This window comes from Erinaceus europaeus, chromosome 8 (assembly GCF_950295315.1).
Source record: "Erinaceus europaeus chromosome 8, mEriEur2.1, whole genome shotgun sequence".
NCBI lineage: Eukaryota > Metazoa > Chordata > Mammalia > Eulipotyphla > Erinaceidae > Erinaceus > Erinaceus europaeus.
Window position 1 is genome coordinate 71,595,205 of NC_080169.1, and position 14,063 is coordinate 71,609,267.

The 14,063-nt window shown below is 38.3% G+C and overlaps 1 protein-coding gene across 1 annotated transcript in view; it reads right to left on the bottom strand.

The window, feature by feature from the left end:
- RELN (reelin) overlaps nt 1-14,063 on the bottom strand; it is a 561,009-nt gene that overhangs the window by 62,837 nt on the left and 484,109 nt on the right. Inside the window, exons 44-45 of the mRNA XM_060195660.1 lie at nt 13,418-13,667; nt 4,985-5,153 (exon numbers count right to left, since the gene is read on the bottom strand). Of these exons, the coding sequence (XP_060051643.1) occupies nt 4,985-5,153; nt 13,418-13,667 (419 nt within the window). The remainder of the gene's footprint in view (nt 1-4,984; nt 5,154-13,417; nt 13,668-14,063) is intronic.

Consider the following 14,063-nt stretch of genomic DNA (forward strand, 5'->3'; position numbering starts at 1 on the left):
AGGATCCTGGTTCGAGGCCCTGGCTCGAACCTGCAAGGGAGTTGCTTCACAATGGTGAAGCAGGTCTGCACGTGTCTTTCTCTTCCCCTCTCTGTCTTCCCCTCCTCTCTCCATTTCTCTCTGTCCTATCCAGCAACGACGACAACAATAACTACAACAATAAAAAAAAAACAACAAGGGCAAGAAAAGGGAATAAATAAATAAATAAATAAATATTAAAATAGTTTAAAAATTTTTATTCCCTTTTGAAAAGAGTTAAAATAAGTTGTATTAGAAATTAAAATTAATGTTTTGTGCCAAAATTTATATCAACATATTCAGTATGTAAAAAATCAGTGGCACCATGACTGATATAAGATAAAATTAAGTGATATTTTGTTGTCCTGAAAAACAAGTCCAGATTTTGTGAAGAAATAATATCAGTGCTCAAACTATTAAAATGATCTATAAGAAGATGGATATATAAGATAAATACAAGTCCTATTTGACATGAGTTAAAAATTTAACAGCATGTCCAGTAACGTGAATTCTTGCTAAAAGAAAAAGCTCTTTCAGAATTTACTGTTCAGTTGGAAGTAACAATAGAGAGAAAAAAGTATCAGGGAAAGTTTAAAGAATTTCTCCTTCAAAAATGAACTTGTAGTTGACTTGAATATTGTTTCATAACCAAGACAATAAATAGTATGCTTAGCTATTTGATCTTATTATTTGATTTTCTTTTTTTAAGTAGTTTTTTTATTTGATAGGACAGAGATAAACTGAGAGAGGTGGTGGGAAATAGGGAGAGAGAAAGATGCCTGCAACACTGCTTCACTGCTTGTGAAGTGTCTCTCCTGCAAGTGGACACCAGGGGCTTGAACTCGGGTCCTTAAGCATTGTAACATGTGTGCTCAACCAAGTGCACTCACCTAGCCCCAGATATTTGTTTTTCTAAGAATAAGACCTTTTCTTTGCAACAAGTGAAAATATCATAGACAAATATCTTCCCTCTCAAGATCTGTTTACCTGAAAAAAGTTCTACTTCTTTACTTGCATCCCATCATGCTAATCCTTAACTTCCTAAAAATATTAAACAATTTCCCTGCTGTAGTTAAAAGCCACCTGGCTCCCAAAACATTGTAGTTAATGTTTAAAGACTTTGGTATCGGTTAAGCCATTAGGGCTAGTAGAAAGAATGGATGGATCATCTTCAAACTGTGACTTAAAATAGCTAAGTCACACCTGAGCCTCCCAGTGGCAGCTCCTCCCTCCCAGTCCTCTTTCAGTGGATTTGGGTTACTTGTCCTTTTATTGACTCACCCAGGTTATCAGGTGACATTTCAAGAACCCCTGCCACCTGAGCCACCTGTTATTTTTAGGTCTGAAGAGAAGGAGGCAGATTCAGACTAAGGACTCTGAAACAGACTTTGACATCTTTTTTTTTTTTTTTTTTCAGCCTCTCATAACAATTCTAAGTATTAGCCCATCCTTTCCTTCCAAGGATCCTATCTTTTTTTATTTTATTTTTTTTGTAATTTTATTTATTTATTTTCCCTTTTGTTGCCCTTGTTGTCTTTTTATTATTGTTGTAGTTATTGTTGTTGTTGTTGATGTCATTGTTGTTGGATAGGACAGAGAGAAATGGAGAGAGGAGGGGAAGACAGAGAGGGGGAGAGAAAGACAGATGCCTGCAGACCTGCTTCACCACTTTTGAAGTGACTCCCCTGCAGGTGGGGAGCTGGGGGCTCAAACCGGGATCCTCACGCCGGTCCCTGCGCTTTGCACCACCTGCGCTTAACCCGCTGCGCCACCGCCCGGCTCCCAAGGATCCTATCTTTTAGGCAAACAGTTAAGATGCAGTATTTAAATATAGAGGCTAAATCCATGGTATCTGAGGCCAGACAATCTGTACTTATGCATCTTACTGAAGCTATTTAAAAAAATTTTTTTTAAACATTTCATTTATTTATTTATTTTCCCTTTTGTTGCCCTTGTTGTTTAACATTGTTGTGGTTATTGATGTTGTTGTTGTTGGATAGGACAGAGAGAAATGGAGAGAGGAGGGGAAGACAGAGAAGGGGAGAGAAAGGCAGACACCTGCCCACCTGCTTCACCACTTGTGAAGCAACTCCCCTGCAGGTGGGGAGCTGGGGGCTTGAACCAAGATCCTTACGCTGGTCCTTGTGCTTTGCGCCACCTGCGCTTAACCTGCTGCACCACCACCTGACTCCCTCAAACTATTTTTTTGAAGGTTACTTACTTTCTTATTGAGAAAACCTACTGTCTCTAGTATCTGCCAATACCTCCAAAGCTTGCGTCCCTCAGGTTCTGATCTTCACATATATGTGTCAACTAGCTGGTTCTATTTATATTTTCAGACAGTTTTCTTAATTCAACTATATTTTAATACAATTGTTATGTACTTTCTCTTCATGTCAGGTCTCATCCCTCAAATCAGGTCTCATCCCCCTCTGAGACCTCAAAATTTAAGAGTCAGGTCTCCCCCCACCTCACCTCCCTCCCAAAATAAGAACAGTGCTCAACTCTGGCTTGTGGTAGTGGTAGTGGTAGTGCTAGAGATTGAACCTAGGACATCTGGTGCCTCAGGCATGAAAGTCTGTTGTGCAAAACATTTTGCTATCTCTCTGGTCCTTGAGAGTTTGCTCTTGATGTGTGTGCCACAGAGTGGAAGTAAATGACAACTTTATCAAATCTTTCTTCAAACTGTCCACAGTCACACCAAATCTTCCATTTCAGCTGTAGCCAAGACTCTTGTTAGTTTAGGTATAATTACTATTAAATTGCCCTTCCATTTTCTTTTGAGCTGCTCTGTTCTTGCAATCCTTTTTTGGGGACCATACTCAGCATAAAACTCACTACACTTTTTTTTCTATTTGTTTTTAAAAAATTTTAAAAAATATTTATTTATTTTCCCTTTTGTTGCCCTTGCTGTTTTTATTGTTGTTGTAGTTATTATTGTTGTTGTTATTGATGTCGTTGTTGTTGTATAGGACAGAGATAAATGGAGAGGGGGGAAAGACAGAGAGGGGGAGAGAAAGACACCTGCAGACCTGCTTCACCACCTGTGAAGCGACATCCCTCCAGGTGGGAGCTGGGAGCTCAAACTCGGATCCTTATGCTGGTCCTTGCACTTTGCGCCACGTGCGCTTAACCTACTGTGCTACCGCCTGACTCCCTAAAACTCACTGCACTTCATTTTTTTTCATTTCATACTTATCCTTACACCTAATTTCTAATTATCCTTTAAGACAAGATACAGAATCTTATATAAAATGCTCCCTCAACTCTGGTATTCAGCATCATTTCCACTCTCAACATCTACAACATTTCTGGTGTTATTCTTCAGTAGAGTTCTAAACAAAATGCAGTGTGTATAATTATAAATTGTCTATTGGGAATATGAGGTCCCCCCAAATACAGTATAGACATATTAACTTGTGTTTGAGACAGAATGCTCTGAGCCTGGCACATTGTCCCGATGATCTGTGGCACACAGTAGAGCATGATAGAAATGGAGCTGGTTTGAATTCCACTCATGCATGCTTCTTTCTGAATTACCCAAAGGGCATAGTTAGAAGGCACTGGTACCTTTAGGAGTATGTTACAATGTGAGCTGTGAGGGTAGTACAACAAACAAGCAAACAACATATTTTTAATACAATAATAAGAGGAAATGGATGTTAATCACATATTTCAAATATCATTTGAAGGGGTCAAAATTCTTGTGGGTATGTTAGGAGACAATTAAAAGATAGATTAAAAGATGAGGAATAATTACTTTTCTTATGTAAAAGACTCAAGGGTATAATGACTAGTTGGAGTAAATCTTAGACTGTCATTTATTTGCAAAATGCTACCAAGCAGCTAGGTAATTATTCACAGAATTCATGAAGACTTCAGAGACTGCTGCCTTAATGGAGGCTTTTTTTTTTTCTATTTTACTTATTAAGATCACCTTAATAATTCATGTGTGGCAATACCTTTAATGAGCAACAAAATCTCACGTATCTCATTTAAACTTGGCAACTCAGCTGACAGTTAATATAGTCTCAGACCTCTGAGCCAGCAATTGTAGAGCAGCCCTAGGCTGTTAGTAACTGAAACCATCCCATTTATGATAATCCCAAGAAAAGTTACAGTCTAGATGAATGGCTGAATTTTATGCTCATTTGCTAGAAAGATTTATTCATTCTTCATTAGGGGAGGTATGGTGAGAGAACAATGAGTCCAAGTTATAATTTCTGTTTCACTGCAATACACTGCATTGGTTGTTTTATTTCTGGCAGCAACTATTGGCCACTTTATTAAAGGGAACAGGAATTTCTATCAAGATTTTAAAGCTTTCCTATGATTAGCATCTACTTAATCCGAGAAAAAAAAAGAGATAAGAGGTATACTCTACTAGGCATGTGGAATTCTCTGCTTTACTCAAATTGGAGTACCAACACATAGATAATTTACATTTAAAAACTTTATCAGCCACCATAATTTGCTATAATCCCAATGACTGTTTTTTAGGTAAAAGAATGTTCCAAGTAGTATTGTTCTCAAGCTATGATTCAAAATAAAGTTCTAAAAGCAGACACCGGCTTTGATAAATAACTATTTGCTCTATTTATACCACACAACTCATGCTATGTACACATTAGTTTGATTATAGCACAGAAAATAAATCTATTTTCTTCCAGTAGACCTATTTTAAATTTAAGGCTTATTCTTGGTACATATGAATTAAGTGGAGAAACTCACTGATCTTATTTTATTTCATATTCTGTTCTTTAAAGATATAAGTTAAAAGTCAGTATAGACCTGAACAATTATCACCAAAAAATAGTTTCTATTTTAGTTAAGGACAGCCTAATAATGTTTTTATGGTAATGTCATTAATGAGAAACAAGACTGTAGATTTTTGACTTGCTGTGTTAAGATCTGAAATGCCAAATTAGATCATATTTTGGTTCACTCCATGCTGAAGCATCCATACCTGGTGTAAGGAGGGAGAGGCAGAGTGAGTCTAGTCCATTTATTGAAAGTGTCTGACACCAGGATCCTTTGCAGGTGATAGCGGCTGCATTCAACGTTTGTAGGTAGACAGTCCCTTACCAATGGATGCCATGATAATCCAAGATCAACTGAGTATTCCAACTCAATAGCTGAAACAGAAAGCATTATTCTGGGTAGAAATACATGTCTGATGATCCAGATCATATGTTTTATTTTCAATCAAATTTTTCTTTTAAGGAGGTATGATCAAGTGAAAAATAGTGCAAAATTTCTAGTCACTTCTTGTAGTGAACACTTTCAGAACAATTATAGCAAAGCTGTTCATTTATGTACAGTTAAAGCAACATATATATATTTATCAATTTAATAGCCACAGAATCTATTTTATGTACATGTATACATTATGACACATGTCCACTTATTTAATAGTTAACATACAAATACAGAACATGGTAATCTCATATTTTAGCAATAACTACCTTTATTTTTCCTGCTAGAGTTTTTTTTTTTCTCTCACTTGGGTTTCATGCCTGCATTATTCTACCACCCCTAATGAACTCTTTTTTTCTTTTTCTTTTTCAGGTATAAGGTGAAACAAAGAGAGAAGATAGCACAGCACTAGTCTACTGCTTATGAAATTTCTCTTTTGCACAATGCTTCCATGTGATGACTGGGGGCTTGAACTCACAGACTTGTGTGCACTCTACTGCTGAGTCATCTCCTAATCTCTAGTGATTAATTCCTAATGGATTTAGGATAGGGGAGAGAGTATCTTTTTTTTTTTTTTTGCCTCCAGTGTTATTGTTGGGGCTTGGTGCCTGCACTATGAATTCACTGCTCCTGAAAGTCATTCTTTTCCATTTTTGTTGCCCTTGTTGTTGCCATTATTGTTATTGTTATTGTTATTACTGCTGTTGGATAGGACAGAGAGAAATTGAGGTGGAGGGAGACAGAGAGAAAGATAGACACCTGCAGACCTACTTCAACACTTATGAAGTGACCCCCCTGTAGGTGGGGAGCCCAGGGCTCGAATCGGGATCTTTACGCCAGTCCTTGCACTTAGCACTATGTGCAGTTAACCTGCTGTGCTACCACCCAGCCCCAGGGAGACAGTATCTTGCAGATACCTATCATGGGGAGATGAGAGGTTGTTTTATGTGTCAACAGCTGTACTGTAAACCATTAGCTCCTCCCCTAATAAAGCAGGAAAAAAAAAAGAAGAAAAAAAATTGGAAAGGAAAAGGCCAGAGACCCAAGGCTGGAATTGTGTATCACGATGATGGGGACTCATATGTTGATTTTCCATTATTACACTCCTTATACCTAAGTGATGTTATAATGAAATGATACATTAACCAGCTGATAGGGATCCTTGCCAATTACTGCCAATTGTGATTCTGGCATAGCTGGAACTTATAAATTGAAAAACTTATATTATATATCTTGCTATGCTACAGGAAATCAGAGAGATATAAAAGGTAGCAGGCAGAAAAAAAATCCCATCTAAAAGTGGGAAGAGGATATAAACAGGATATTCACCAAAGAGTAGGTCCAAAAGGCTAACAAGCAAATGAAAAAAATGCTCCAAGACATTGATGTCAGAGAAATGCAAATAAAGACAACAATGAATACCACTTCATTCTTGTGAAAATATCATACATCAGAAAGGATAGTAATAGCAAATGCTGGAGAGGTTGAGGGAGTAAGGTAACCCTCCTACACTGTGGGCAGGAATGTAAATTAGTCCAACCCTTGTGGAGAGCAGTCTGGAAAATCACTCAGAAGGCTGGAAATGGACCTACCCAATGACCCAGAAATTTCCCTCCTGGGGATATATCCTAAGGAACCAACACACCCATCCAAAAATGTTGTGTGTATACCTATGTTCATAGCAGCAGTTTGTAATAGTCAAAACCCAGAAGTAACCTAGGTGTCTAACAACAGACGAGTGGCTGAGCAAGTTGTGGTATATATACACAATGGAACACTACTCTGCTATTAAGAATGATAAATTCACCTTCTTCACCTCATCTTGGATAGAACTTGAAGGAATCATGTTAAGTGAGATAAACAGCAAGAGAAAGATGAATATGGGTTGATCTTAGTCATGGGAAGAAGTTGAGAAATAACTACAAAAAGGGGAAACATAAAGTAGAACTTGGGTTTGGTGTATTGCACCAAAGTAAAGGACTCTGAGGAGGGAGTTGGGGGTGAGAGTGTTTTGCAGAAAACTGAGAAATTTTACACAAGTACCAACAATTATATCTGTTATAAACCATTAATCCCCCCCCCAAAGGTAGCAGGAACCATGGAATTTGTGCCAAAGCTTGCAGTCATACTGGAATATATATATTCTTTACTTTCTCTACTTCTGAAGGGATAAAATGTATACTATTTACTTTATTATTTTTCCTAATATAATTTTTATTAGTGATTTAATAATAGTTTACATGATTATAAGATTATAGGGCTATAGTTCCACACTCATCACTGAAATTCTGTGCCCCTTAATCCCCAATAATACCACCATGCATAATACTTATTTTATATTTTTCTCAATAGTCTCTTCTTAAGGCTTTATAAACTGTTCTACCCACTACTTTCATATTGAAATTACCTTCTCTAAGGCCATGAGTCTCAGTTTTGGTTGCACATTAAAATCACCTGGTACCTCTAGAAACTACTGTGTATCCAAATCTTCCAGTTTCATGCTTTATAATTACTTTTTATCAATTCAACAAATATTTATTCATCCTGGCATTATGTTGAACATAAAGCTATTGTTTTCCATATTGTAAGTCATTCTCACTGAAGGATATCTTCTCTTAAGATGGTTCTACCTCCATAGCCAAAGGGACTATGTCAAGACAGAAAGACACTCTTATGAATGGGAGATTTTCACACGCCATATATCAGACAAAGGGCTAATTACATAAATATTTAAAGAATACACAGACCACAGCATAAGCAGAAACAACAACAAAAAACAACCCCATTAAAAATGAGGAGAGGACATGGACAGAAGACATCTAGATGGTCAACAGATATATGAAAAAATGCTTATAGTTACTGATCAGAGAAATTTCAAGATAAATAAAGAGAACAATGAGATACCACTTTACATAGTGAGTTGTTATATCTATACACAATGGACTACTACTCAGCTGTAAGAAATGAAATCTTCTGTGTCTATCTTGGATAGAATGTGAAGGAATCATGTTAAGTGAAATAAACAAGAAGGACAAATACCAAATGACCTCACTTATAGGTGTTGCTTAAGAGGCAAGGCGAGACAAGGGAAACATGAGGTAAAGTTTGAACTGAGTAGGCTGCATTGAAGCAAATTAAAAGTACTCTGGAGTTGGGGGACACAGGGGATGGAAGGGCACTGGTATCTAATACATGATGATAAAGAAGGACTTGGATTGGTGGTGGGGTGGTGAGTAAGCACCTATCATGGGGAGATAAGATGTACACGTGTCAGCAACAGTTCTGCAAATCATTATTTCTCCAATAAAATAATAAAAAATTGCTTCACCTAAAGAAAAACTCACCATTTCACCTCATAAACAAACATCTCTTTTTGATTACCAAATTCTATCAATAATAATTATGGCAATAAGTTCACATATTTTTTTGAATTCAAAATTTAGAAAGCATTTAGGAAATTTCACTCTTTGCTCTCCTTTATCTTTAATGTTTTACTTTTCCTATTCTTCATCCCTTTGGCAGAATGGACCAAAGATCCTTATGCAATGCAGAAGGTGGATGTTCTGGCTTCTGTAATTGCTTCTCCACTGGACATGGGCATAGACAAGTCGATCCATACCCCCTGCCTGTTTCTATCTTTCTTCAGAGGTTTTCACCACTTCTTTTTATTTATTATATATTTTTAATTATTTTTTTTGGGGGTTAATGATTCATAGTAAATACAGTTATTGGTACATAATTGCAACCAGGGTAATTGCTGGGGCTCAGTGCCTGCATGACGAATCTATCACTCTGGGTGGCCATTTTTATTCCTCTTTCTTGCCCCTTCTTTTAAAAAAATTATTTGATGGGATAGAGAGAATTGAGAGTGGAGGGGGAGATATTGATAGAGAGATACCTGCAGCACTGCTTCACTGCCTGTGAAGCTTCCCTCTGCAGGTGGGGACTGGAGGCTTGCACCCATGGTAGCATGTATGCTCAACCAGGTATGCCACTCCCAGATTCTAGTCTTTATCACCCCTTACATAGGCTAGTTGAAAAGTTTCTAACTGGGCTTCTCTCCTATATTAGTCACCTGTATTAGCATTTAAGAATTTTTAAATGTATTATTTTATTTATTTATTTATTTATTATTGATAGAGACAGAGAGAAATTGAAAGGAGAGGGGAAGGTAAAGAGGGAGAGAGATAGAGGAACACCTGCAGCTCTACTTTACCATTTGTGAAGCTTTCCCTTTGCAGGTGGTGACCAGGGGCTTGAACCCAGGTTCTTGCGCTGTAGTGTGTACACTTAACCAGGTGCCCCATTGCATGGCCTCCTGTATTAGCACTTTGACAAACTTCCCTGAAACACCAAACATTAAAGCTCTGCACCTGTGCCTCCTAATTCATCATCTTGTCAAGCACAAATTCCTATGCTTGCCTTTGAAAGCCCTTTATAATTTGTTGTCAGCTCTCTTTAGCTACTTTCCTCTTACATTTTATCAGCCATTTCTACCTTTCTCAAGAGGTTGTTCCAATCTGTAGTAGAAAATGAACATGGCTGGGCTTATGAAATCAGAGTTTTAGCTCTGGTGTCACTGCAGATCAACCAAGTCTCAACTGACCTTCTTGGTTTCTCATAAATTCATATGCATTAGAGATTAGACACGAGAGCCTGAAGCTCCTTCCTATTTTCAGTATCAGCACTCTACTCTTCTTTAATAGTTGCAAATGTTTCCACTTCTGCCTGGTCTGCTCATAGTACACCCTAAGGGTTGAGACAGTTCCCCCTTCTGCTTCTGTGATGCAAGCCAGACTTGTTGTGTCCTCTTTTCCCATTCACCCTTCAGATCTGTCTAGTCATTGATATCCAATTATGACTAAGCTCCTTTGTAAAATCTTCCCAAACTCCTTGGATTGGCCAATTACTAGTCATCGTTCCCTCTATAGAACTCTCATTACATTTTTGCATCAGAACTACTCCATAGAATTCTTGATTTATTTATTGGTCTTTAACTTTTTGAGGAACCCCATCAACTAGCTGTTGAAGACAGTATGTGTGCTTTACATTTTTCCAGTTCCACCCTAACTGATTTGTTTAATATTGAGAAAATGTGGTGCAGAAACAGTACTTCTGGAGTTCCTAAAATATGTCTACTGAGACAGGCTGGGAGTATGGATCAACCTGTCAACGCCCATGTTCAGCGGGGAAGCAATTACAGAAGCCAGACCTTCCACCTTTTGCATGCCCACAATGACCCTGGATCCATACTCCCAGAAAGCTAAATAGGAAAACTATCAGGGTAGGGGATGGGATACAGAGGTCTGGTGGTGGGAACTGTGCAAAGTTGTACCTCTCTTATCCTATGGTTTTGTCAATGTTTCCTTTTTATAAATAAAAAATAAATAAAAAGTCTACTAAGTTCAAACTCATAAAGAATCTGGATTTTGGAGGACCACAAATGTAGTTAAATTCTTAATATTTCAGCACCCCAGACTATTTATTATTATTATTTTTTGGTTATTAGTTATTTCTGGAGCTTAGTGACTGAACAAGAAACTGGGGCCTTGATGATATGTTCATGGTCCCTGGCCTCCCAAAAATCTATGAGGGAACATGACCTCTCTGAGCATACTAGTTTCGATTTCTTGGAATAAAAGTGGTAAAAGACCAAGAAACACTAAGGATCTTGACAGGTATGGAAGTACTCATGCAATAATGTCAGCTTTTATTTCTTCTAAAATATCTGCTCCTCTCTGTGTAAGGTATGTGTGAAGATAAATGTGTATGTATGTAATGTTGAGTATGTGAACTGGTCACAGTGAGGGTGACTGAGAATATGCTACACCTATTTTGGAAGAAATTATACAGTAAGGGGTTGAGTGATGACTCATCTGGTAGAGTACCATGAGTATGCTCTTACCATGAGCAAGGATCCGGGTTCAAGTTCCTGATCTTCACCTGCAGGGGGAAACTAAGTAGAGCTGTGGGTGCCTTTCCCCTCTCCCTTCTTCTCAATTTGTCTCTATCCAAAAAAAAAAAAAGATAGAAAGAAAAAAGAAAAAAAAAAGGCCACATAGAGTGGTGGATTCCTCATTTAGATACTGAGCCCCAGTGACACCTCTGATGGGGAAAAAATGAAGAAAAGAAAGGTACATAAGGCAAAATGGGAACAATGAAATTCTGTGATTCTGGAAAGATGATAATAGCTCAAATAATCTTAAATGACTCAGTTAAAATGCATGAATACACACATTTATATATGTCTTATCACTTATTCTCATTTTTCTCTAGACAATGACTTTATTCTGCAAATCTGATACTAAGTAGATTCTTGATTTATAAGGGGACATAAATTTGGGGTTATTTCTATCCCACTAGAGAAAGATAAAAACAGGCTGGGGGTATGGATCAACCTCCCAATGCCATGTCCAGTAGAGAAACAATTATACAAGCCAGATCTCCCACCTTCTGTACCCCCCTAAAGAATTTTGTTCCATATTCACAGAGGGGTAGAATAGGGGAAGATGACTGGAGGGCTCTGAACCCCAATTCCAATATACCCTTAAAGAGAAGGGAGTCGGGCTGTAGCGCAGAGGGTTAAGCGCAGGTGGCGCAAAGCACAAGGACCGGCATAAGGATCCCGGTTCGAACCCCGGCTCCCCACCTGCAGGGGAGTCGCTTCACAGGCGGTGAAGCAGGTCTGCAGGTGTCTATCTTTCTCTCCTCCTCTCTGTCTTGCCCTCCTCTATCTCTGTCTCCTCTATCTCTGTCTCCTCTATCTCTGTCTCCTCTATCTCTTTCTCTGTCCTTTCCAACAACGACAACAACAATAATAACTACAACAATAAAAAAACAATAAGGGCAACAAAAGGGAATAAATAAATAAAATAAATATTTAAAAAAAAGAGAGAGAGAAAAGGAAAACAAGAAGGACACTGTAAGTAGTAATGGGTGAAGGTTCCACCTGAGGAAGATGGGTCCTGAAATTGGGGCAGCTTGGAACATTCCTACTCATGACCACAGAATGTAAGCTCAGATCTACAGGGATGCAGACGTCACATAGGCTTCTAAGCTGAATATGGGCCCCAGACCAAATCAAATCGATGGGGTTTACAGTCAACAATATTTATACACCTTTTCCATAGTTGGGAGCTACTCTCTTCCCTGATCTTTCTGGTCCTTTTTTTCCAGCCATGACATCATCTCCCCAGACAATAACTTGGATCCACCTGCATATCAGATGTCAGGCTCAGGGAAAAAAACAAAAACAAAAACAAAAACAAAGCACGAGTATAGTCATGGGCCCTTTGGAATGTAACTAAAATATGCCTACTAACTATCTACAAAATGGAGACCCCCTCATCTGCACTATTCCAGCCTTTGGGTTCCTGATTAGTCAACAATTTGTTTGGCTTTATATGTTAACTCTCTTTTCAGCCACCAAGTTCCAGATGCTAGCATAATGCCAACCAGATTTCCTTGGACAGACAAAACCCCCCCCCCCCATGTCTCCTGGAGCCCGCTTCCCCAGAGCCCTGCCCCACTAGGAAAGAGAGAGACGGGCTGAGGGCTGATCAACCTGTCATCACCCATGTTCAGTAGGGAAGCAATTATAGAAGCCAGACCTTCAACCTTCTGCACCCCACAATGACCTTGGATCCATACTCCCATAGGGATAAAAAATAGGAAAGCTATCAGGGGAGGGGATGGGATACGGAGTTCTGGTGGTGGGAATTGTGTGGAGTTGTACCCCTCTTATCCTACGGTTTTTGTCAGTGTTTCCTTTTTATAAATAAATAAATAAATAGAAATAATAATCAATCCATATCTGTGATCTTGGGAGAACTACTGCAATTTCCAGTGGAGGGAATGGGGACACAGAACTCTGTGTGAGGATGGTGTGGAACTGTTCTTCAGCTATCTTGTGATTTTTCAAACCAATATTAAATCACTAATAAAAAAATTGAGGGCCATTATTTACTAAAAAAGGAATCTATGTATACATGCTTAAACAGACTTTTTGATGCTTTAAAAATAAACTTCTAAAGCTCAACTGTCATACAACTTTTTTTTAAAAAAGAATTCAGTTATGATTTGAATGGAAGCATAAAAGGTTTTACTTCTCAGAGGTGTTGGATTTGGTAAAGGCAGTGATAAATGCCTTTATTTATATACACATCTGCACATCTGTCTCTTCTTCTGGAAATGGAAGACTTACCATAACAAGAATCTGTAACTGAGCAGGAGGCAGCAAAATCAATCTGTAGGAATGAATCTTCATTCACAGCAATGTCTGTGGTGACCACATAACGGGTGCTGGCTTTTTCAATGAAGACCAGGGCATCACCAGTAGAGCCACACACAGGCATCTTGGTGCCTCCAGGGTGCAGTAGCCATTTCTTACTATCCAGTGTTGTGAAATCATCCTCCAGGACTGTATTGCCAGAAATATTTCCTCCAATAAGAATCTGGTTAATTCAAATAAAAATCCAAATTTCAATTTGGCTTTAAGATATGAGAAAGTCTTTTTTTTTTGTTTTTTGCTTGTTATGTTGCTCAGACTGCTCAGAACTGGCAAACAGCAAGCATACTGTTGGAAGGTCTTTCAGTATGCTCTTATTTATATGGTTTGCTTGCCCATCTGGCAAGAAGCTACAGAAAACAAATCAAAGGGTTGACAAAACTATTCACAGCCTTCATAGGCCAAATTGTGCCTTTGGAGACTGCATGTACCCAAACTGAGAAGGCACAATTTGGCTTACATATTATTATTGTCCATGTAAAGTTTCTATTTCAGGACAGTTATACCCTAAGGCATTTCAGTTCCAATTCTTTGCATGGATTCTGCTGTTTATTAACAGGTA